The 25,522-nt window shown below is 40.5% G+C and overlaps 4 protein-coding genes across 4 annotated transcripts; 2 read left to right on the forward strand and 2 right to left on the reverse strand. All coding sequences in view use genetic code 11, as the record gives it.

Annotated features, from left to right (window-relative positions):
- Nucleotides 1-5,326: 5,326 nt before the first annotated feature.
- Nucleotides 5,327-7,801, reverse strand: EGR_05809 (hypothetical protein; the record flags this gene model as incomplete). Its single annotated transcript, XM_024495058.1, has 5 exons — nucleotides 5,327-5,481; nucleotides 6,196-6,618; nucleotides 6,694-6,770; nucleotides 6,814-6,962; nucleotides 7,682-7,801. The coding sequence occupies 5 exons, from the start codon at nucleotides 7,799-7,801 to the stop codon at nucleotides 5,327-5,329; spliced, it is 924 nt and encodes a 307-aa protein (XP_024350521.1).
- Nucleotides 7,802-14,677: 6,876 nt separating this feature from the next.
- On the forward strand, nucleotides 14,678-15,903 carry EGR_05810 (Proteasome subunit beta type-7; the record flags this gene model as incomplete). Its single annotated transcript, XM_024495059.1, has 7 exons — nucleotides 14,678-14,736; nucleotides 14,769-14,850; nucleotides 14,884-14,981; nucleotides 15,021-15,168; nucleotides 15,206-15,373; nucleotides 15,542-15,693; nucleotides 15,774-15,903. 7 exons carry the CDS (start codon nucleotides 14,678-14,680, stop codon nucleotides 15,901-15,903), a joined length of 837 nt encoding a protein of 278 aa, XP_024350522.1.
- Nucleotides 15,904-18,025: 2,122 nt separating this feature from the next.
- EGR_05811 (Cyclin-T1) lies at nucleotides 18,026-20,419 on the reverse strand (the record flags this gene model as incomplete). Its single annotated transcript, XM_024495060.1, has 5 exons — nucleotides 18,026-18,122; nucleotides 18,647-18,722; nucleotides 19,038-19,137; nucleotides 19,420-19,692; nucleotides 19,769-20,419. The coding sequence occupies 5 exons, from the start codon at nucleotides 20,417-20,419 to the stop codon at nucleotides 18,026-18,028; spliced, it is 1,197 nt and encodes a 398-aa protein (XP_024350523.1).
- A 1,858-nt stretch (nucleotides 20,420-22,277) lies between these two features.
- On the forward strand, nucleotides 22,278-23,262 carry EGR_05812 (hypothetical protein; the record flags this gene model as incomplete). The annotated part of the gene is made up of 5 exons (XM_024495061.1): nucleotides 22,278-22,332; nucleotides 22,391-22,498; nucleotides 22,537-22,649; nucleotides 22,683-22,831; nucleotides 22,869-23,262. The coding sequence occupies 5 exons, from the start codon at nucleotides 22,278-22,280 to the stop codon at nucleotides 23,260-23,262; spliced, it is 819 nt and encodes a 272-aa protein (XP_024350524.1).
- Between the last annotated feature and the right edge of the window lie 2,260 nt (nucleotides 23,263-25,522).

The raw sequence follows: 25,522 nt of genomic DNA on the forward strand, positions 1-25,522 counted from the left end.
CTAAACCAAAAATTAAGTTCAAATTGTGTTGCTGACACTCCTATGTGCAAAAAATTTATATCATCTTTAAAAGACTGACAGGTAGCTTATTATTTGATAGACGTTTGTCTTATTTATTGCTTGAGTAGTAGCAAGCGGAACATCAACGTGAGTTAGTATTCACACGTTAATCTCAAATTGACAGGTTAATGGTGAAATAATTTCATCTTGAAACATAAAGTGACCTCTACCTCTGAGTAGTTAATTGCCAGAAAAGAACTGGGCCGTGCTTTCTTCAAACGCCATAAGCTGAGTTTCCCAAGAAACATATCCATCCTGGGAACCGGAATAAACAAGAGTTGCTTAGCAGACAAGCTGCAGTTACACCAGACTTATCCACCACTTTGTGATGTGAGGGTTTAAGATAGGGAGCACCAAGGCGGTAACTAAGTAAGCGGGCACTACGAGTTCCGACAAATTACAAAAAGCAATTGGAACCAACCATCCATTAAAACCGCCAGCACCCCATTGATTCCCTTCTTTATAATCACTCCGAAATAATACAGTTTTTAGAGAATCTTGTCACTTTTTATGACATACTTAGTGAATTACACCTAAGTAGGGAAGACAACTGAATTCTCCTTTTCCAAATCCGTGCATGTATACCTCATTGGGAATAGCTTTGCAGCACCTGACGTACGTGGATGTGGATTTGTTAAGGCAACCGCACAAAAAAATGTATCATAGGGTACAGTATTTATGAGAGCCTTTTGTCCGTATTGAGGTGGTCACTCTGGTGTTGCTGTTAGCAACGCAAACAGTTTACTAAATTATTGTGGCAACAGGCCTGTAGGCAAATGTCGAGAAATTATGCGCCAGACAAGTAGAAAATAAATTAATGTAGAATAGCCAAATCTCTTTAATTTTAGCACGATTGATTCCCCTACAATTTGTGGTAACTTTACAGTAGATTGCTTTAATACTTTTCTATTGAAAAGTAAGGAAATGTCCGACTAACGACGTGATTTTTATCAAATCTTATTCTGATCACTATCCTCGAGCCAAGCCACTTTGAGATTTAAGGAATTCATTGCATTTATTCCTGAGCTGCAACAACAAACTCGACTTTTCCCACCGCAATTTTAATGTTTTTCACAGGAAATAACTTAATTGCTAGGGTAGGATGAATAATGTACTATTTATTCAACCTTGCAGATAAAGTGATCAAAAAAGTAAAATGCGGTTTTTGCAACACTTAGTAGCAAGGATTTTAAACACTTGTAAAATGCATGCGGTCATTTAAAGCATAGTACTGTGTGTCGCTCCGTCAGTAGGGTACACTTTATTATGCTCCTTATTAATTACCTCCTATTCTAAACCCTCGTATCATAAAATGACGGCTGAGCAGGTCTGATAAAGGCCAGGTAAGCCTGGCTGCCTTGGCAGAACCTAGTTGCCAAATGTGTTGCATAGTGCATGAAGATGGTGTGGCAAAAGAACCTTTCACTCAGACATGTCTCAAAAAGTGTCGATGCCTTAGATATGACGTTCAAAAAGACCCTGTATTCTCATTTCTAAGGAATGGGTAATTGTGTGTCACTATTACCTAAAATGCCTGGCGATGTGCGTACGAAAAACAACAATCTCCAATGCTCCAAGCTATTTTACACATAAATCAACCAATAAAGTAAAGTTATTTAATATTTATTGCAAAAAAGGGCATTAAATCTCTGGATTATCCTTTAACATTTTTGTAAAATTTTGGTAAGTGTTACCTTGGAGAAGCGCATTGGATGACGGCAACACCAAAATCGCATACGTATCATGGATAAAAGCCATTCAAAGTGAGTAGATCTGAAAATATGGAGCCACCTTTTCTAGCCTCTACACGCTTTCGGACAGAACCCTCGGCGGTATTCAAAAGAGACCCAAATCAGCTAAAGCCAGGGACAGAGCAATTTTTATATGAAGAGGCCAAATTAGCTAAAATCTTTCCATATCGCAGTTACTTCTCATATTCCGCCTATTTACATGGTTAAAGAATTCTAAAAATTTTATATTAATAGTTTATTCGAATTTTGGAGACCTCACTCATAAAAAATGTGAATTACGATCACCAAACGGTAATCTGTTTCTTACTCATAAATGGGAATATTACCATCATTCTTTTTACTTTTATTCTCTAGGATTTAGTTGCTCACTAAGCTTTTGCAAAAATTCCTTGGATGAAACCGTCGGAATTGCTCTTAATGGCGATTTGTCACTTAAATTTGGATGTTACCTTCGCAGACAACTCCTACTAAAAATAAATCTATTTAAAATCAGTTTTGCCAAAAACAATTTTGTCTGAATTTTCTCCCACATTCAAGGTTATAGTTTGGCAGGTGGATGGTGGCACGACGTTAGGTAAGACTATAACGCTACTTAAATATTTAAGTATACCATTATGCAATACAAAAGGTTTTTGGACAGTGGATTGTTATGCAATGACTCGAGTCTGTTGAAGTTGTAAGAACCCAAAGGGGTATGGAGGTACGCACATTAATAACGCCCAGAAGAGCTGGTAGGCTAGCAGCATGGCTTGAAGGTCGTAATGCGGAGCATCCAAAGACTGCGTAGTTAATATATTAATTCAGTGCACTTATTTAGGTGGAAGAAAATCGGATCAGGCCAGTTGTACTGACTGAAAGATAATACGGAAAATTATCTTCTTGGACACGTCCATAGTTTAACACGTTCGTCGTACATATCTATTGTTCCGATTATTCTATCCAAGCTCAGCGCCATAGATGTGCGGCATGCATCCTTTGTTGGTTTGGAATAGATTTACTGAATTTAGAGCAGCACAACAGATGCATGATGCCATACTTCTTTAGAAATCGACAGTAACTATCGTGTTTGACAATCAGTGTCACAGTAAGGCAATAAAACTAACTCAATGCATTTAAGCGGGACCAACTTGTAACATGTTTAATTAAAAAAGACAATCCTCGGATGCTCATGTGCGATTAAAAACCCAGCTTTTTATCATAAAATAAGGCATAGGATGTATTTATTTAAATTTACTAAACATCTTGAAGTATTCAATAGACGAATCATCAAAAATGCGCTAGAATTTTAGGAATACATTGTTCATTGTTCATTGGCTCTTAGTAACATCGGCTAAATTACTCATTTTTGCGTCAGAGAATGGGAGTCCAAACTACTGTCTCACAATCCGTGCTTATTTGTCAATAGGTCAGTTATAGTTAATTACTTGGTAGAGGGGTCGCCATTGACCGCTCCCCTTTAAACCCCAATAACCTGTCAACTTTTGCCACAATGATCAAATAAAAGCTACCCCCCACAGCGAATTCTTTCCTATCCAAAGGCATGAAACCAGAGGTGGAAGAGAGGAACGTGGAATCTGTTGCAACCTAGTTAGGCTAAAAAGAGATGCCTTGGCAATCACGAACGACTATAAGATTAAAATATGGGAGAGTGTGTTAATAGCAATAGTTATTATAACGTAAACGGTTATTAATTACAGTAGATAAGGAAGAAAATTCCCCTGTCGAATTTGTAGCTGAAGTCTCCCATGCCCTTGCCAAATTTATAGATAAAAAATGGAATTCTTCTAGCATAATAATAGAGTGTCTGGCCACGCTGGACGAATTGTCCAGAAGATGTACAGCGTCAGCTGTTAAACCTACGAAACTGCCACTGCGATGTGCAACTTATAATTAAGGAAGGTTAAGCTTGGTCATTTAATCAAATTGGCAAATTTTCGTTTTGCCTGTTAATACATGCATTTGTTCTAAGGAAGTTCAACAATGAAACGGTATGTTAACAAATAAATCTCATCTTATAGTTATCACAGAATTTTGTCTTTACCATTTCCAACTTTTTTGTTTATTTAATAGCATTTTATGCACAAACGAGCCAACTCTATTGCATAACTCCTTTTGACCTTTAAAAGAGATGTAAACTAAGAGTTGGATTGATTGTTTTAACGACCTGACATTTAGCACGTTATGGTCAGGCTTTCTTGTGCCGTGAGTATTTGTTAGCGGTTAGACTCACATGTTTTGTCAAATGAGAAGCTGAGAGTAATTTGTTTTGTATCGGCTGAACGAAGCATCATGGAAACGTAGTGCACACAGACAGAAGGCCAATCACAGTGGTTGGTGCTTCTTCGTCGACTGCGCTTCGTGGACGTGTGGACCGTGCAAATTACACACACACACACACCTCATGGCTTTATTGAGGGAGGCCATACGAGATTTTGCGACAATAGGGCCCCAGCTACTTCTTTTCACTTACTACTTGTGTGCTGAGATTTGGAAGGAATTAGAACATCCTCGCATATCCATTCACACACAAGTCCTTGCTGCAGCTGCTCGAAATAGGATATGATGAGCTTATCCAGCCAAATGCACTACTGGATGAAGCCAAATTGATCATCTGCCTGGAACTGCTAAAAATTATCGTCCAAATGTTCATTCTCCCCCTCATTGTACACCCACGGGGTCACAGAAACCTTCGTGAATGACATAGTTTCTACCAGAATCGCTTTAATTGCGACATTCCCAGGATAAATAGCTGTCAGTAAATCTTTCCGTTAGATTACACAAATGGCAGCGGGTAGACTTTATTCGGGGACATGGATTGGCAAAGGGACAAATAAACACTGGCATTTGGTGAGTCACGATTTGAAAAATTTGGTTCGCTACCAGGCATTTTTGGACACACGAGTTGCAACAATGTGACTTAAGCGGTCTGATTTTGAAAATTCTTAAATGCAAGCAATTCTTCTCAGCACTTTCACACCAAGAGAAATGTCTGCAAGAGCTGGTACGGCTTAATATGATTACCTCACTCCCTCATTTACATCTCCCCCTGCATTCATCCATCCATTCCGTGTCCATGCGCCCACCTAATTTTTCTTTCGCCTCCTCCCCGATCGTCCTGGGAGTGTGCCAAACACTTAAGCTGTTAGTAAATGTGAATTCTCTGTCCAATGGGCTATAGTGATCTGTGGGGTGAAACTACTTAAGATTAGTTTGTTGTTTTGGCTCTTGTAACTTTCACCATTTCAAAATATTAAGAAAAAGAGGCCTGTTGAAGTAATACAATAATTAAGTCATCCGAAGCCCTGAATTTCGCATTTATTCCTTCTAGATATTTTTTTACGACGGCTTTCACTATACAACTTCCGCCTTTTATAAAGCATATTTATTTTAGGAAAAAACCGGAATAATCAGAGGGTAGAAACCCTAGGAATTTGTAACGAATAAAAAAACTTCTTTGCTTTATTACAGACTTCTTTTAATGGGTAAATACGAAGTGCACAAGAAAATTATAAAGGTCATAGAGCTTTAACAGAAGAATTGCAAGTTGAGGGAGGATGAGGGGGAAGCGAACCGGACACTGAACCACTGCCGTTGATGGATGAATGACCAAGTGACCCCTTCCTCATTGCTTCTGCCGTGGCTCGAACATCAATCACCGTTCGGCAGGGTTCTGTAGCCAAAAATTATTTCTTAAGTCACGCCACTTTCTATTTTGCCTGTCTCCATCTTTATCTCCCAGCTCCCACTTTCGGTAAAGTTACTTCCAATCTCGCCCAGCTTACGCCTTATTTAGGGATAATACAAGTGCTACATTGACACAAAATTATTGCCACAGTTTTGCGATTTCCTCTCAGTACTTCCAGAAAGTTGTTTTAGGACACAATTTCATATTTACAACTCTGCCCACGATTGTCCAACATTACATCAGTATTTTCCCAAATGAGTCATTTGAAGAGTGCGTGCTTTAGAACTAACACCATATGACCTTGCGAGCTAAAAGGCAAACACTGGAATTCTTCTGATACCTGAAAAATTTGCTTTAGTTTTAGAAATTATGGTCACTCCTTAGCAATTGAATTTACAGGGAAATTATCGAATAACTTTGTAGTTCCTCTTAAGAATAAACTTTTCTTATTTTGTCAATCAGTCGTGTGCTTCGGGCTGGTAAGAAATTAATAATGCTTTACAAAGTAAACACTGGGTTCCGATGTTTTTTTCTCGAAAAAACTATTTCCTGATTAGCTTTACCTTAAAACCCACATATATGCATTGTTTTAATGTACCTCTAGGCGTTTTGGTACGCTTACAATAACCAGTTTGCATGAAATACATAGCTTAGACAATCTTTTCTGCTATGAAGTATGTAAGCCATCGACCACCTCACCTGTCGAGGATGGTTTCGTGCTTTGCTGACCTATGTTGGTGTCGGAAGGGTCCATTCCCATGAGTAATGCGAGGGCTTTGAACGACCGTGATGGAATATGTGCTCCCATGTAACGCAACCTAGTCATCCCGTTGTCTTCCTCTCTCTGAGGGTCTACCAATGCTCCTGGTTGTAGTGACTGTTGTGGACGTAAAGTAGAACTTGAACGACTATCACTATCACAGATATCCACAGACGCTGCACGTTGAAGCCGAAGGTTCTCCATCTGACTGAATGTTAGTTCACGGGACTGCTTGCGCTGACTGTGAATGCGTTCAAATTCGTCTCGGCAGTTTGGTAGGTTTGTTGGCATTTCCACGCACGCGTTACTTCCACGGCGCTCTAATGTTGTTGACATCTCACTATTCCTACGACAAGTTCGACCTTTATAAAACAACAAAAATGGCTTAGAAACCCCGATTTCTGTTCAAAATGTCGCCTTGATTTTTAAATACTCACTAAAACTACCTGGCTCAACCGATCCTCGGCCATACTCCCGTGCGAAAAACAACGACTTAGGGTTGTTTGAATCGGCCCTAATGAGAAATGTTAAGTGAAATAGAAACGAGTACAACTTACGGGGTGATCTCAAGAACAACAACTTCATCATCAATGTTGAGTAGGTCGGTGATATCCTCTCGTTTTAGTCCCAGAACAGATTGTCCATTGATAGTCTTAATCACTTGACCGCTGCGCAAGCGGCCATAAGCTGGGCTTTCATTCATGACCTAATTGCGTGATTAAAAAAGTATTCATTATAGACCTTTCCATTCATGTTCAGTCGTTTCAGTGATAATGTGCAAAGTCAAAATGTAAATAATGACAACTATATCATCGTTGATTTCTCACCAACTACAATTAGTTTGTTCACTATTGTGGCACATTGGACCATTTTGAAAGCGGCAAAAAGTACAAAATAACCAAGTTAACGTAAACAAGACACCATTTATGTCAGTAAAAACTTGTTGCAATAAGAGTCTATGGTGGAAATCCCTTCTTTACCATTATTAAATTAAGCAAGAATTTCAAGCATTGTTTGAGTTTAAAAATGGCAAACAAAGTTGGACATGTGATTTAATTTTGTTCAAGCAGTCGTCCGCGGATTTTAGACGGTTAGTAGTATAATGAAATCACAAAAAATGGCATTTTTTACTGCTCAAGTTCGGTGGCACGACAGAGATTTGACGTATGAGCCTTAATGTTAGTTATTTGTTATATTCAATCAATTCTCATCTGACACTTACACACCCAGACAAAAAGATTCCACAAATACTTCATTGCTTTTCCGGTCGACGTGTCAGAAAAGAAGTACATTTGGCAAGGCTTATTGTTCGCCCATATTCTCTTTTGCTCTCCTAATTAATAATCTCCTAAAGCAAATGTCTAGCACACTTTTATAACCACTTGAATAGGGCCCTCAATGAAGTGACTAATCAACATCACCTACCTTCAGAATCTCCGGTCCCGAGGGCAGAACTGCATAGCATATCCCCCACGGGTGGCTGGCATCCGGTCGTCTAATTTCCACACTTGCTAATTCCTGGCGTTGGCGCTGTTGCTTCGCCATATTATTAGTGAAGCCTACTGCACTGTTCGGTGTCTTTATATTCTTGTTTAGGCTTCCGCCCCCGCAATGCTGAACGCATGCTAGACATTGGACTGCATGCAATCAGCCAATTGTTGATTGGAAGGTGGTGCAATGCATTTGTGGGTGGGTTGTGAAGTTACCAGCCACAGACAAGGTTTTGCACCTTAAATTTTCAAATAAATTTGTCTTACACACTTAGCTAACCATGAAGGCGTACCTGTAGAACATGTAGTGACCTGCTCTCATTTCATAGGATTCTGCAATTGACTAATGTGCAATCTGGTCACTTCTCCTGTCTTCATCCGCATTTGTTAGGAGGGCAATAAGTTTCCTAGCAGTTGTGAATTAAAAAACGAATGTATCAACCTATTAAATGAAAAACCGAACTAGTCAATGGGAAGTAGAGCATTTTGTCAAAGAATTTGCTAATATGGGAGGATGTAATTAAGACATAATTTTTGTTGATGACCCTCCTAGCAAATCCCCCGACAAATACCCCACCAAACGGAACTCATTCAAACTGCTACACTGTTCCAGAGACTGGAAGTTAATCGCAGTTTCAGGATTACTTAACTGCACAAACTTCAGCTGACCTGATGCAGGGATGGTTTGTTCTTCTTTAAACCAAGTCGGGCCTACAAATGGCTCACACGACACGGTGTGTCTTTCCATTAGCGAAAAGAAGAGGTAAAGTTGATAAAAAGATATAAAGCACTTTTACACTGAGGATATGTCTCGTCAGGTTTGATTTGGGACCCTAGAAGGAGCTCAACTTAGTGGAGCAAAAAAGGCACAAAAATGTTTATTGCCTTATCATTTATTTAATTATATGTTGAGTTTCCAGGTGATTGTATTGACAACCACTGATGGCACTCAAACCTCTCTTGGTAGAATCCTACCCTGCACTACAATTTTTGACAAGTCACGTGTCATAATCGTGTTTAAACATTTGTCAAAGTAAATGTATCTAATGTAAAAGGCCTTCTTCGAAAATGTTAGTAAATAATGTGGCTTCATTGTACACCTCGTGGGATCGTTTGGAATGCATTAGTCACGCACCAATCGCTGAACCAGCCTGCTATTTTTACCCGACTTGCAGGGAGACTTTGCAGCAGGACCTTGCGTCATTGGGGGACTGCCTACCTTGTTTACTTTACACAGGAAGCGTCCATGTAAATGTAATGCAATCCAATAAATTTAAAATGCATTTTAGAATTTCTTTGAAGGTAAAATAAACCATTCCACTTTGCAGGTCACCTCAAGCTTCTTGCGGACAAGACCGATAGGTCAGGTAGTCAAGGGGATAGCAGAACCTGCAGAGACGGAAAGGGTTCCTGTTGTGGCATTTTATAGTGACACTTGCCTAAATGGGACAATTAAAACAGGAGAGTATCCTGTTCCGATACTGCAACATAGGCCGTTGTGGTGAAGGCCAAATTGCAACTGGCTGAGACCCAACTCCCCTCCCTTACTGGCCATTGTGATCGAACTGGAGGACAGGTCAGGAGTCGATGCCACCGTCCTATCTCCCTTGAGATTTAGCCATCCACAGTAGAAGGCTTCTTCTGCAATATTTTGATCCGGTTGCTAGCCAACGTGATCAGGATCATTTTTCATTTGGATCAGATTCGCTTACCACTGGCACCAATGCAATTCTCCCTGGGTCTGCTCTGAAGCCGTAATACGGTGGGCCAATATGAAAGAAAGGGAGGTGCTGAAAGATAAAAATATTGAGAAGTTCACGTAACTAAACACATTATTTTGAAAAAAATAACTTAATGGATTCTTTGTTTATGTGTTGAAGGACTTGATACATGTACTTTTAATTATAAATTCTCAGTTTAGGGTCATCTGAAAGTTACCTGATAGTCATTTCTTGTTAATGAATAAACTAAAAAATTATCTCATATTTACGATACTTTCTAAATGCATTCACAAACACACATTCTGAAGTAACCAAAACGCCAGATTGTGCCTGTGCTCTCGTAATCCAGGGCACACAACTGCTCGGTAAGTCCTGCTGATTCAGAGGTAGTGAATTATGCAACCGTTGTAGGGATATTCGTGCAATTTCGCCTTCTCCCTCAAAAAAAATCTTATCCTTAACATGTTCATTTGATGAATTTGCCGGGTCTGCATCGGATCATTTCGACTTACCTTATAAAGTCGTCCAATGTTGAATAGTCTAGACGCATCAAAAGAAGGCGAGTCTTAAAGACAAGAAATTAAAAAATAAATCAATTTGACGTTTTTTTCCTAACCAATGAGTTTTACAAGCAGATTTGAGTATTGCAATTTGTGAAGTTTGTTTTGCCACAGAAAACGTTGAATAAACAAGGGAGTCCTTTTGTAATGCTCTATTCATTCACCCACTTATCCTAACAATCTATGATCCTTCCCACCAAGGAGAAAGTTAGCTGTAGAATCTATTACAAAACGCATTGTAGCTCTAGGAGCTGAGGGGAAGCCCTACACTAGCCACCTTTTCATCTGTCCGATCTACTTTGTGTGTAATCATGTGGTTGTGCGGGTTCAAGAAAATATGTCAACCATTGCTTGAAGAAATATAAATTAGAGAAATATGAGGATGAGGAGGCATCTCCTCTACCTCCCCCCCTCCCATCCACAAATGTAAGTCTTCCCAAAGGTAATTTCTGGAATGTGTGGTATGACGCATGAGGTCGTGCTTTCCATTGTCTAATAAGGCTGGGAATAGGGATTTCCTCCGACTGAACAAACTCACCTGTTTTTTAAAGAAAAACTTTTGTTACAAGCTTTGAGGTGTATTGCACAGAAATGATAAATATCAGCAAGTAAACAACCTTTAGTAAGCATTCCTGCCTCTAATGCACCACAAACACGCACAAAGTCTGGCTTTGTGGAGATTGAGTGATGGGTGCCCTAGAAGTATGGGATAATTTCAGGAGTGTATGGACTGTTTGAGGATGACGAGTGATGGATATGTTCGCCCAACGAACTTTGGAAAACGAGGCCATTCCTCATACCAACCCACTCACGCAGTTAGCCAGCAAGCAACCCCCCTTTCTATAATGTAGAAGAAAAGTAGAGAAAAACGAATTGAGAATTGTCCAAACTCATTATCCTCCATTAATGCTTGAGGGTAAAACCTGCTTACCTCTTGTAATTTCCACAACCTGCCATACACTAAACTTGTAATTCCCACTTTAATCCCATATTATTTTAAGCACTAGAGTGGCATATTTCTCAATCTTTAAAATCGAGAACAGTGGGTTTCTCTGAGCATCTGTATCCATTATCGAGTGATTCACCAGCAGGATAAATTCATTTCAACCAAATTCCGGCTGGAAGGTTCCCTCGCCACATCCCCAACACACGCATGACGAGAATTTTCTGCCTCAGGTTTGGAATTGAGGCAGAATCAGGCAAGCCCAAGTCACATCCATCAATTATATTCAACCAACATTGGCGGAAAATAGTAAACAGAACAAGACACACCGTGCCGATAGACTGACGTGTATCTGGGCTTGGTAAATCGTAGAAACAATGGTGCCTTCCAGGTCTTCGCACATAACAGGTCATTGAAGCAAGCTATACTGAAAACACAAAACTAGTCAGCGGGTCTGGCTACAGCTTTTCAAGACTGTTTGTTTCCACTCTGAGCGATATGGCCAACCTATCAACATTCACCATAAATGGATGGACTAATGGACTAAGCTGTCGTTTCCAGTGAATTCTTTGTGCTTTCAGATGATCAGAGGTTCATACCAAGGACAACTTTAATGTTCTTTTAGGAAACATTCGGTGACCACAGAAGTTTGTGTTTTGTATCTCCACCAGGGGGTTTGACTTCATTGCCAAAAGTAGTGCAGGCTTCATTTCACCTCCAGTTGTGTCATCACAGATTCTTTTATAAATAGACGTCAGCTGTAAGAGTCTGTTTGCAGTCTTGGATGTATCAACGCCTTGCATTTTATGCAAATAAGGGTTAATCACACCATCGGCACGCTGTCCGTATCTTACCGATGGTGCTTGGCTTCACTGCAGTGCGCTGTTAATCACCTCACCATGCGTAAGAATGAACGAGTAAATATTTAACATAAGCATTCAGCCAGAATGTAGTTTCCTGGGGCATTTTAGAGCCACTCCACACCTTATCTCAAAATTGAATGTTATGGCTCCCAAAGGTACACCACACTCAGATACTGATGTAGTTTCGTTCAATGGAGTTACCGAAATTTCAATCCTCATACTGCAGGAAAGAGCGCCAAGTTCTGAATCTACCTGATTTTGCCGCCAATATTGTACGTCATTTATGAGTATATTCAAATATTCTAAACTATATTTCTTCCAAAAAAATGGGCAGGTTTTTATTTTATGGCGTCATAGCTATCCATTCATACCTTGATGCACTACATCCCAATTTTTTGTTGCATTGCTGGCAATGTCTGGAACCAAAGAAAAAGTTTCTGTTTCGATTTTCCAGAGAATAATTTTCTTACGACCAATGCTCGAACATTCTAGAGCCTCCTGTTTGGTCAGTATCAGGTGTAGATGGGCGTAACTGAGCTGATAATCACTATAAAGTCAAGGCCGATTAAACACTATGACTGCTCGACCATGGGGCCACCTTGTGTCCCCCGCGCTCATCCACTAATTACGTGTGCATACCTCCGTTGACTCTGCTTTCTTACACTAGCACAGAAAGCAATTAAAACGCCTTCAAGTAAGTGATTATCAGAGAACCAATGTTTCGCAATGAATTGGTGCATTTTTCAATGTTCCTTCCTAAAAAATCCTTTTAAAGGCTTGAGAAATTGCATCTTGTGACTACAGAAGGAATGCGATCATCCTGCTTGGTGCACTAAGGATGCTAAATTCCCCCTTTGGAACCAGTAAAATAGTAGCTCTGTTAAACATCATCCCATGTGACTCGATATAAATTATTTGAACTATGTGAAAATTTGCTAAAAGGCCTTTTTCTTCCAGGATCAGTGAATGCACAAAATTGCTTTCTCCCTTTCCTGCTCCCCAATTTTGACAAATTAAAACTTTGCAATGGTAAATAAACAAATAAGCTTTATCTCAAAAATTGGATTTTGACTATGCGTAGAATTTACTTACAATGAATTAGCCTTTCCTGTGAGTGACTGCGCCATAAAGCAAGCCTTTATTCGGAATACCAAGTTATTACATACCGCAGCGCCCCTAGACCTTACCAAAGGCAAAAGAGGACAATATTGGAGCAGAATAAGTGTTATCGAAGTGTAGAAGAGCTGGGGGGTTACTGGCGTAGCCTGGAGGCCATACCACCCATCAAGGGTACATAAGCGGGGTCCATAAGTGTCCTTGAAGCCAAAACGATGAGGTAAGCAACTAACCAAAGCATTACAATATCTTTTTACTCTTTATATTCTGACATACTCCTTCCTCTTACTACAACCGCAGAGAAGACTCCGGGTGCTACACACAGGACTTAACAACCAAAAGCACCTTGTTTAACCACGTGATAACTGGTCACGTTGGTATTTATAAAAATGTTTTAAATTTAACAAGTTAATGTTTATGAATCTGTCTTTTTCCTTCAGCGCCTCCGCGTTTAAGTGATTTTTGCTTGGCCTTAACTGCTTTACAATAATTAATAGCACTGTACTTCTAAAAGGCCCATCGCAAAAAATTTTCAATGGGGAATTTTCATTTTTTTTGGAGCACAATAGGTAAAGATGAAGTTGATCAAAAGTTAAAAATTAACAGTGAAAAGTAAGAACTCATCTAATAAGCGTTCAGGAGACCATAATTAGCTTTGCCAGGATCTTTATCGATGACAGAGCAAGGGCGGTTAGATTCGTCTCAAGACGAAGACGTCAACAAGCCATAATTTCCTAAAAATGACCAACTAGTGAAATTCAAAAGTCCGACATCAGCATATAGCTAAAGAGCAGATGGATGATATTCCTCCGCTTTGAGCTGAGTGTTTTCCATAAATTAAAAAAAGTGCGGCTCGCGAATGTAGAACCAGAGAAAATGGACTAATCTACAGCGATGAATACCCGTGATTTCCCATCCAATTCTTCACTTCGCCAAAGACGTGAATTCCTTCCAAATTAGTGATTGACAGCTGTTTTACTCCAGTTAGAAACGTTCTCTTCGAATTGCACTTTGTTTTTAATACCTGTGTAGTATCAGTTAGCCACTTTTGAAATGATCAATGCAGAGAACAGTAATTCGAGGAGAGCAAAACTAACTACCGTAGGACGAGGCTCGTATGTCTTCTCCTCTTTGGTCCTCATACTCTTAGAACACCCAGATTTGGTTTGATTTTGACGCGTTTATTATGGCAAGTAGATGGGGAAAGCCAGTACAGAGTTTAGGGGGTATAAACACGTACCGCTCTCAGTTTTGCGGAAAGTTGACTCCTTAGTCACGAAATTCGATTCGTACCCCTGTCTCCTCTCTGAAATAAACATTGAAACCATATAAGCATTACACCACATTGTTTGTCGTTTTCAGCAGCACACCGAGTAGTTGGGATTGTTTTGCAGACGTATAATTTTTAAACAATAAACAAGCACTCTAAAATTAAGATTACTATCAAATTCCATTTTCCAGTATATAAAACAAAACAGTAAGGATCACTTTCATTACTTCCGACGTCTTATGGGTGTGTGCAGCACTTTCCGAATCAAGCAAATGCTTTTTAAAAGTTCCGTAAGAAAATACCTTAAATATGCCTTACCTATAGTACTTTGACCTCTTCAGATCTAAATCGCATTGTTTTTGTGGTTAATGATTTTGTTCTGCCCAGCGGGCATTCTGAAAACCGCGGCTTGTCCAATCCACGCCAGGCATAGTCACGATCTCCTCCTCGTTTATAAAATGGATTCCCAGCTGGTCGATCTTCCAAAGGGAGGATTTGTTTATGATAATTGTCGCAGGTGCGCTGTTTTACTCATATTACGCGTGGTAGAAATGCGAATCTTTCCAAACTTTCGGACCTGCCTTTCAAGATGACTAAGACAGGCACAACTCTAGCTGCGGTCACATTTGATGTACGCCAATCACCCTATCTAATTGCAGTTTAGGGTGGAATAGTGCTTGGTGCGGATACAAGGACAACAGAGGGCTCAATAATTGCCAGTGGTTGCTGTGAAAAAATCCACTATATTGCTGACAACATTTAGTACACTTTCTTCATATTTTATCAAACATTTGTAAATAGTTGCTGTGGCGCAGGTACTGCGGCAGACACTCACCAAGTCACTCGGATGGTTTCGTCTCAAATCGAACTTCACAGGCTGAACACTGGACGTAAACCACGTGTTATCACCGCCCTTCGTCTTCTCAAACAACACCTGTTCAAGTATCAAGTGAGTAATCTGCTTCCTTGGTGCATTCATTTTATAGGGCCATATTGGGGCAGCATGTATCTTGGGAGGTGTAGATAACTTTGGACCTCACCTCTACGGCGTCTATCCTCATGGATCAAGCGATAAAGTCCCCTACACAACCATGGGCAGCGGCTCTTTAGCTTCTATGGCTGTCCTTGAAACTAAATATCGACCGGACTTGAGTGTATGTCCAAATTTCTGTGGTCTTTGTCATTTAATCCCCCTTTTCCTCTTAATGTGTTTAAATTCTACTTCTTTACTATTAACTGGTTTGATTCTACGTTAGTTTTGGAAACCTTATTCTGTCTGGACCACCCAATAGGATTCTGCCTAGAATATTTTATTGTTCCAGAGGGAAGATGCGATGGAGCTTGTTAGACAGGCCATTCTCGCGGGTGTTTTCAATGACTTGTACTCCGGAACTGGGGTAGACCTTTGCGTAATTACCAGCAAAGGCACGGAATTTCTTCGGCGCTACGACGTCGCCAATGTGAAGGGTGTTCGGTGAGTGCAATTATATCCAATCACATTGAGAAATGCACCTCAAGCTCACGAGATGTTAACCCAGGAATGCTGTATTTCAGCGCAAGAAGTTACTTGCCGAAGCCGGGAACCACCAAGTGCACCAAATCAGAGGTCAAAAGAATAGAGTATGAAGTCGTTTCGACCCGTGTGATTAGAGATATGGAGGAACGTGAGCCCATGGTTATGTAAACCTGAATTTTCCTTTGTTCTTTCTTGCATCCCGTTCTCACTAATAATGTCGCTTCTTTGACGAATACTTTATGCACATGAGGGGTGATTCGTCACTTATCGGAACTAGGATATGTGAAGCATCAGGTTCCTATTTCAAAAGGCCAATTTTGTAGGTCGTAAATCCATTCGTTCTGCCGACCGGAAAGATTCTTCACATAAATGCGCCAAACAGGCAACGCTCACGAAATCACAGGCGGTGATATTGACTTGTTTTTCTCCTATAATTGAGAATAACCTCAGCCGGTGGGGAGGAGAAGGTGCTTACTGTGGACAGTCTCGACAAAAGACAGGAGAAAGTTGAATTCGTCGTCATCATAGCGTTGGGGAAGGAATTTTCTGTGGGTCTTCAGTCGAAGTAATAAGCTGGTTATTATGTTAAGTAGCCGGACTCAGCTAAGAATTCGTCGATAGCTTCTCCTGAAGGGTCAACGACGCGCCTGTGATTTAATGGAAAAAGCTCGAAATTCTGGAATGAATGTGGTGTGCAGACAGTAAGGGGTGGAATTCTTACAATAACTGACATTGTGGATGTCATAATATAGCTCGGCGCGGGTCCCTCTTGCTCGTCTCAGCCCAAAAGTGCCACCCCACTCATCTACGCGATTTGTGAGATTTATAATACTCTAGAGTATGTAGTGAATCACGTAAATTAGAGATACCCGGTATCCTCCGCAAAAAGATGTTGGTAATAACGTGGAAACACTAACCATACCACAGAACTTGGAATAAACGGTTTGCAAGTGCTAAAATTAGCTATACAATCTTCGTGGCAGCGTCAAGCGAATTCAGTTCCATAGTACCGCAGTTTTCATTTCCTTGAATAATTATCAAGCCTTGTCATGACAGGAGTGGAGCATCTGTCACGGATGGAGATTCTGGGCAGACTTCGGTTACGTGTTCTATAGGAATGCTATTAACAACCAAGCCAAACTTGAATGATTAAGAAAAAGTATATTACAGATCTGCCTTCAGTATCTATATGCTTCACCTCTCCACTTGGCAATGAGAACTCGGGTAGATAGATGACTAGACAGCACCGCGCCGAGGGTGAACCAAAAAAGCGAAACGGATGTGAAGAATTAACTACGCAAAACTATTTTAAGTCTTATTTGTTTATTAAGTGGCTCCGCTTCCGGACTCGTAATCTTACGAATAGATATTGCCGTACGAGGTGGCCCCGTTGTAGAGCGTCGTACTGACTGGTCTTGGGGAGTACGAAGCTAGTTCAACTTTCTCTACCCCACTGCAGTCCACAAGTAAGTCTAAACTGTTAAGATGCATGGATGATGTTGGGATGAAATGCCTTCTCACATGCAGGAAAACTCAATGACTGACTGCGGATGATTTTCAATGCACCGACTAACGACGTTACGACGACTGACGCAAGAGGTTGACCTAGGGGAGCGCCAGAGATGACATGATTTAGTATTTTGTTGACTTTGGTATCTGAAGGTTGTTATTTCCAGCCTGCAGTATGGCCTTTGGGCTATGCTGGAGGCCTTGGAGCGCTACAGGCCTCACATGTTTCAAAACAGTTCAGTCAATCGCTAATATTTCACACCCTATCTGGAAGTTGGTCAAAAGGCCCAAAATAATGCACCTAAGCTAGTTCAGAGGTGGGTTTGCTTCTTCAGCATTGCAAATAGTCCTCTCTTAGTAAGGCTCGTTGTGAGGAGCCTGGTCAACCGGTTTACCTCTTTTCTACCTTTATACAACAATTACTCTTTTCCACACGTGCGCCAGTCTTCCATAAAATCAAACACTAGAGACCAAATTTTTGAAGTAATAAGACTGTGAAAAATTCCTCGTAAAATTTCTGCATTGATCCTGTTTCAACACAGTAAGGTGGCGGACGGTTTAATCGGAATGTACTTCACTTCACAGGGTGGTACCAATACCTAATACTGAAAGCTAAGTAGTAGATTCTACCATCCCTCCAGAAGAAAATGGATTTTACCATCTTTGGAACGATTGTCAAAGAATCATCATAAAGTTTTCCAAGAGTTAAACTGAAGCACATTTCATGAAGTGCATGAAATATAATGACGCGTCGCAATTTCGGCAATAGAACAGGGTACAACTAAGCTTGGCAGACGAGGGAAAAGTTCATGAGGTTCTTGACATAGTCCACAGCGATGGCTTGCTGAAACATGTAGAGACTTGTAAAATGGGATTGTCTGTAGGCATTATTAAGCATAATTATGCGTCAGTCAGTCTCTCGGTGCGGGACCCTTTACCATGTTCCCCATTATTTCCGAATTTCTTGCTAAAACCTGCTTCAAAAACGCGCAGTCCAGGACCAGATTATCAAGCTCGACCTCGACGGCTAATTACTCGAAAGACTCATCACGTTTGTGAAGGCTTCTCCCCTCATCAGGAGGAATCAGGTACCTGTACTAGCGCGTAAATTTCAAATTAACGTGGAAGAAACCCCATTTACACTCAGCGCGAGTGATGAAACAAGCGTAGATCTAAATCAGTCAAAAACACCGTGGTCTTTAGCTAGCAATTAACATCCGCATACGTGCATTCCCTCTTCTCTCCATCATCGGGTGGACTGCTTGCTGACCGATTTGCAGTGCGAAAAGAATCTGTTGCTTCGTTTCTTAAGCGAACGGAGGTGCCACTGATTGACTTTACTATCCACACTCTTAAGGCACCCAAAACCTCGATTTTACAAAAAATGCTTGTGCAGACTCACGAAACCTCATCCCACTGCATGGTGCAGCGGACTACAGAAAGCCGTGTGCTTGCTGTGGACCGGACGGCGGGTACAGCTGAGAATGTGAAGGACAAACATCCTGAAGAGCATCCAGAAATAACTGATCAGCGAAGATTCAATTTGCATTCTCACTAAATAGCACACAGCAGACCCCGTACCTTGGCATGCACCTTGAACAATCAGTTTCGAACAAAGCACACGTTACACTAAGTACCACATTACGATCATGTTTTTGTACAGTTTCAACAACGCCATGGATCACAGTCAATAAAGTGGGACAGGAGGTCTCTCAACGCTGCATAGGTAATAACACAGCTGGGTCAATCATATCTGTTCATAAGTATATACAGAAACACAGTCTAGAAAATACTTGAGAGGTCGTTCCTTGCAGCTGAGGTCGTGGAGGAGCGCGAAGTAACTGACGGGTAGGAGGCTCCGACACTGTCAGGGTGCTTTGGAGCCTCCTCGCGCTGGAAAGTATCAAAAAAAGAGGCAACATAACGCTCTCGTTTAGGTTATTAATAAGTCAGGAATGGTATCAATATTGCAATGCAGTAGAATACGGGGTTTGTTTCGCAAAATTTTGCAAGTTTTGTGATATTTAAAACGTCAAAGTGTTTATCATTTAATTATAAAGGGATTCTAAATAGGAAATAAGGATAATGAAATGCCTAAACAATAGTACCAATGAAATTGAATTATGCCCTTCCACAAAACACCCCATGAAAGCAGAAAACTAAATCTGAGCAAACCTTAAATGCAGACGCAGAATCGGGATGGGAAGCAACAGGGAAGGGATTTTGATTGTGAATTTGAGGTGGTGGCTGTGACTTTGGCGAACAAACACGTGGCACTTTCATCCGCGATCGAGAATCATCGTAGATATTACCACTAGCCGCCAACAGCTGTTGACTATTGGTTGAAAATACACCACCGCTAGATGGAGGGAACATATTTTTCACATGCTGCCGCTGATTTAACGTGGTCTGAGATTCATAAGGCCGCTTTTCAGATCGATTGTAAGCCTGTGGAGAAGGGTAACAGATAGCAAGGAGCATCACTAAGAGGATACTATACCACTTATGATTCACTCGTACTAACCCTTCCTGGTTCATTCATTCTCCGAGCCTGTATCGTGGGATCTTCACGTGCGTGGTGACGATTGAAATTCATTTTCAATGTGTTCTTCACCTGGTTTTTTATTTTGACATCACATGCCTGAAAAGCCTGAGTAAATTCATCGGCCATTTTCCGAATCTCCTCCAGCGTGAGGTCACGCGAAAACAACCGGTACCATTCTCCATCTTCACTTTTGATATCGTAATTATTCCACTTGGCAGCAACGTATAAACTAGTGGCAGCGATAGCTTCCATGGAGTGATGCAAAAGAAGAGTTGTGAAGTGAAGTATATGGGTGCACACAAAGTAGCTTGTATGGGAAACTTGTTTTGGGAAATCATTCTGGCGGAGAACATTGATAAGAATCACATGCGGGTGCTTGACATCCATTTTCTGGAAGCCAACAACCATTAGGATAGTGCTTTCGAGCGCGTGGATATTCTGAACGATCCGTCGAAACGTAGATGACGATTCGGCAGGCGCGGTTTTTTTAAACACACCATAAGCCACAGATATCAGTAAGGACAATTTCCTAGAGAAGTCCTCCGTTTTACAGGCGAGATATAAAGAGGCTATGGAGACCATTACAGGTTTGACCGTCTCTGGAGAAAATACTTCGTAAAAATTGTGCATATAGAAAAGAGCGGCGTTGATAACGACCTGAGTTCTGGGAAGGGTAACCGTACAAAGGAAACTCACGTTGGTATACGTGAACCTATTTCTTGAATCAAACAGGCACATTGCTGCCGTCTAGCCAAATTCATGCTTCTACTGCTAACTTCCATAATGAAAGGTGCCGTTATTTCAAAACTGGTTCCACAGGCCGAGGGATAAATAGCACATGTAAACACAGTGTAGATTTAGAACCAAAATAACAAAATGCTCACTTAAATGGCAAATTAATTACATAAATACTATGAGAAGAAACTTATAGATGGCTCTGGACTTTCCATGTCTGTCAGTTATTGCACGTTACGTACTTTTTTCGCATAAACTTCTTACAAAAACAGTAAAATAGATTTGCGTATAAAGTAAAGCTTTTGATAAATGATTTTAAGGGGTTAGCAACCATAGATACTTTGCCTAAGATCGAATGCATTAACTTTATTTGTTACAAGTGTAAATTTAAAAACACACCTCAAACAGGATTTTGGGTATCGACCAGCCACAGTTCTTTTGTAAGCCAGTAATAAATTATCTGTCATACCCCTTGAAGAAGATTGTGCATTACTCTCCTTAGCCTTTGCTTGACACTTCTCACACATGTAGCTTAGCCAAAGAGAAAATCTTTAATCGGATAAGTGGTGTGGATTTGTGCAGGGATTCAGCGTTGTATATGGTTACTGTTTGCTTTGTCCTCGGGGTTTAATTTAGTCGGCTCATCCATGAGGTTTACGTATGCTGCCTGCTGCATTCTAAAGGGAAGCTCTCACAAACACGTACTATACTGCCATGACTTCTCAATACTTCGGTTGCTCATTTGGCCTTCAGTTCGATTAACAAGCTTTACAGAAGCCCAACCGTTGTAACTCTGCCAGATTTGCCAACATTTTGATCGTGTCAGTAGTTTAATGCTCTTTTTTGTCCTATGTATACATTCTGCTCATCGTCAAGGAGTTGTGGGGACCTGCAAATGCAACATTCTGAGAATGAAACATAGATCTAAATATCACACTAGGGGAGACAAAGTATTTTTACAAAAAGTATTCACTATGATTTTTTGCTACTTTTTATAGTTGGTTGCTGACGCTCGATTTTATGGAAAACTGGCGCCAAGCGGAAGTGAGTGGTCGTTATAAAAAGACCGGTGTGAAGTGAACTGGCAACTGGTTTTCTGAAAATGAACCTTACTAAGAGAGCAGCATTTGCAATGCTAGAGTTGCATAATCCAGCTCTGAAGTTGCTTAGGTGTCAGATTCATACTGGGGCCTTAATAACGGTAAATGGTCGTTAGACAAAATTAAGGATTAGATTCGCCATATTAACAGCTAATGACACTACGCCTTTAAAGGTAATTTTCAGCTTCCTTGTTATTCAATTATTCTATCCTTAGTAAATACCAATGACAACTCTTATAAATAGTGTTACAGGCTTTTACTGGGGTGAACTTCTAGGGCATTGTTAAAATCGACACACACATTAATATGCTTTTTCTCTCCTAAACACTTAATGGATTCAAAGTGCTTCAACCATATTCATCTAAAACGATTTAACATAGCGTCGAAAGTGAAGGTCATCTAGGTCCTATTCAGAGGACTTTGGGTTCTATTTATGTCGTACTGTTGGGGTGATGGCGTCTGTTTCAAACACAGTCCCCCAAATCACGCGATTTCAGATTTTTTCGAATATCTACGAACTCAAAATTTTTATGCACAACTTACAAATTGTAAGCTTTGTTTCCAGCATTTCCTAATTCGTCTTTCGAAATAGGCTACTGGAACGAAGTACAAAATCGAAAAAGTGGACTATTTTACCCGTTATACTGCGCAATATGATCGATTCATGTATAAGAAAGTTATATACAGGTGTTGCGGCATTTCATCTGTGTAAGTTTGGGCGTAAGCCTTGGTACATTCAGTAGCAATCCATGTTTTTCCTTTGTAGTTGTTGAAACCAACGGTAACTTCCTTCAGATAACGGATTGTGATTCCAGACATACACACGATGGAAAGGTGATCCCTAGAGTGCTCCCTTCAGTTACCTTTGTTGGCGGTATTTGGTGGAACTTACTAAGTATTTCATGTCTATAGTCGCTGCTCTTGATCCAGATCCCGAATTTGCAATGACTTTTAAGAACCTATTCGACAATGCTTCCTTTCGTTCATTTGTCGAACTTCAGGAACAGTTCACTCGATTTGACGAAGTAGGTTATGTAAAAGTATACCGGAACTATTAGATAACCGGCGCGTGCTATATTCGACGTCACACCACAAAGCTCCCTCATAATCATATAGATCGTGGAACCTGTGTCTACCGACGTCTAACACTCGAATGTAAACACTCCGGTACCTTCAGAAGTCGTTCTACACACGGCGTATCCCGGAAGTAGTAGCTCATTTTTGTTGCTCTAGTTTTCTTCTAGGTCGAAGATGATCAACTGCCCATCACGGATAAACTTTATCTACGAGAATGGCGTCCTAAAGCTTCTCAACTACAACCTTCGTCATAATCATCTTCTCTCTCCAGCTGCAATTCCCAGAGATGAGCCTCTTAATACCGTTTCCAAACGGCGTTTCCATTTGTGTCGTCCAAGTAGTAAGCGCCGAAACTTAACAGGAGTTCATTCGGATGTAGATAAACATGAAGACAACGTTCCACCTGAACCGACTTCGGATACCATTTGGCACACGGGACAGGCCTTAGTTTCTGGAAGTTCAAGCCAAATCAATCCCTTTGTGAGGGTTTCTTCTGAAATGCCGCTGCACTCAAGCAAACTGCGTCAGCTGATGTCTGAAATGAGGGATAGGTCGTGTTGATAGTCGAACAAATGTACTTTTTGCATGCGCTTTCAGATCATGTACAGATATCTTTATTTGTTCCACTCACATACGCGGGTTTTTATACTTTCAACTTCTGGTTATTGTCTATACTTCGTAATAAATAGTGTAATTCTGTGCGTAAATTACTAATCGGTGGGAGGGAGCATGATAGTGGTACAAAATCGAGCTTATCATTGTTGGTCTTTTTATTGCAGGATTGGGAATTCCCCAGTTGCTGTTCTTTACGCACAATTGCACCTGGGCTAGTTTTTAGTTTGGGGTTATCTGTCGTTTTTCGCAGAAGTAGTACCTAGAATCGAATCCAACGTAGTTGAATCCAAGTTTTATGGGCAAATAGGGAAGACGAACTGCACTTCTATGAGTCGGAATTAGTTTTTGATGCAAGCTACTTCGACAATGCAAAAAGTTTTTTATGAAATACAGTAGCTGTAATCAAGGCTAGTCTCCAAAGAAATTATAATGCCTACCAAATAGATCGTTTAAGATTCAACGTCAACTGCGCGATCTTTACTGGTGTTTTAGTTATTCATAGGTGTTATTTTTTCTCATGACGTATAGTGTAGTGTGGTAGGTTTACCACAAAATTTAACGAGCGGTTAGGGCTCACAAATTTTGTGTACTTTTTGATAAAAGTCATGCCTTATCGTTAATAAATACTAGCAGAACTGGGTAATCTATTTCGACCGGTTTTGAGCATACATTTGCATGTTGGTGAATAGTAGGCGTTTCATTTCATGCCTGCTAGTCTTTGGAAAAAGAAATGGCGAGAGGCTTGACTATCAGTACCTGCAATTTGCAGACCCGGTTTCGTCCCACTCCTCTCTTCATAATATAGGCGCGAAGACGTTTGATAATTTGACAGTGCCACAACCCATACCGCAGACGCATGGAACATCAAATGTAAAAATTTCAACTGATGAAAATCACCCTTTCACAATGGGACTGACGAATAATAGAATAAGCCTAGTGTGATCAGATCTGACTGGGGTCACTGAACGTCAGAAAATTCAAAACCTTAGCAAACCACATTACTAAAATATGCCCAGTAGAGCCTTAGGCAAATGTATAGTGTTTGTGGGTAAAAAAAACTGAATTTCTTAAAAGCCATATAGTTCTCAATTGTCTTCCGAGCTCGCGTCTACTTCAAAGCAGATACTTCAAAAGAGTAACCGATTTTCCGGTTAAATGGCATATATATTTTGAAGCGTGGAACAGTTGACATAAACTTCAAGCCATATTTTCACCAATTTTACCTGCCGTTTGATTTATTTTCGTCCATCTGTGAGCTTTCCAAAGCGGCTTCATTTTATGTGAGCGGCTCAATTGGGAAATTTGTTTTAAAGACCATTAATCACTGTCATAATTCAAACCTCGGTTATGTGGTGCAAAAATGTGTTCAGATCACGTAACAGAAGGATATCCTGTCAATCTTAGTACTTATCGGTGTTTAATACTTACTACAGGATAAGAATTTTGTATCTTGCAATTTTTACCGAAATGGTGAATTTGATCCATAAACTTTTAACACATAATGGAGCAATCAGTGGTGAGGTTGAAGCAAACCAATGCCTCAGACACTTCTAATACATAGCCAGGGAAAGATCCTATTCGTAATTTTTGAAGTGAAAAGGGTATATTCTCAAATGAAATCCCACTTGGAAGGTGCCTGAAATAACTCACACGTATGTAAATTAGGAGGGTAGGGCATCTGTCATATTCGATAGCAAAGGATTTGCGACATCGCACCCGATTACTAAAAAACGAAGAATGTGTGAACAAAGGTGTGGCTTCGCTACGGCTGTTGGGTCAACGTGTTAAGCAGGATGGACGTGACGCCTTCCAGGCTGAAACACCACATAACTCCCACATGCATTAATCAAGGAACTACTAGGATGGTAGTGGTAAAAATGTGACAACAACAAAAATCTCGAAATATCAATGGGAAAGGTGGTTTTAGACAACCAATTCAGTCGCGTCTTCTGCAGGAAGGCACCAGAGTTAGTCAATGCATTCGTTCCAAAGCCTAGTTCAGCTTCCAGCAATGCAAACATGGCTCATGCTGGGAGTACCATATAACATCCTGGCTAGTGAATCAAACTCCTCTTCTATACTTAAAAGAAGGACTTTTAGGAAGGGGTACCGAATTCGCTTTTGCAAACAACCCAATTTATGTAGTAATAAAGAAATTACGATGCATCAAAACGCCAAAAATGAAAGATGCTATTTTTTAAGTCAG

Source organism: Echinococcus granulosus (genome assembly GCF_000524195.1).
Source record: "Echinococcus granulosus chromosome Unknown EG_S00046, whole genome shotgun sequence".
NCBI classification, from domain to species: Eukaryota; Metazoa; Platyhelminthes; class Cestoda; order Cyclophyllidea; family Taeniidae; genus Echinococcus; species Echinococcus granulosus.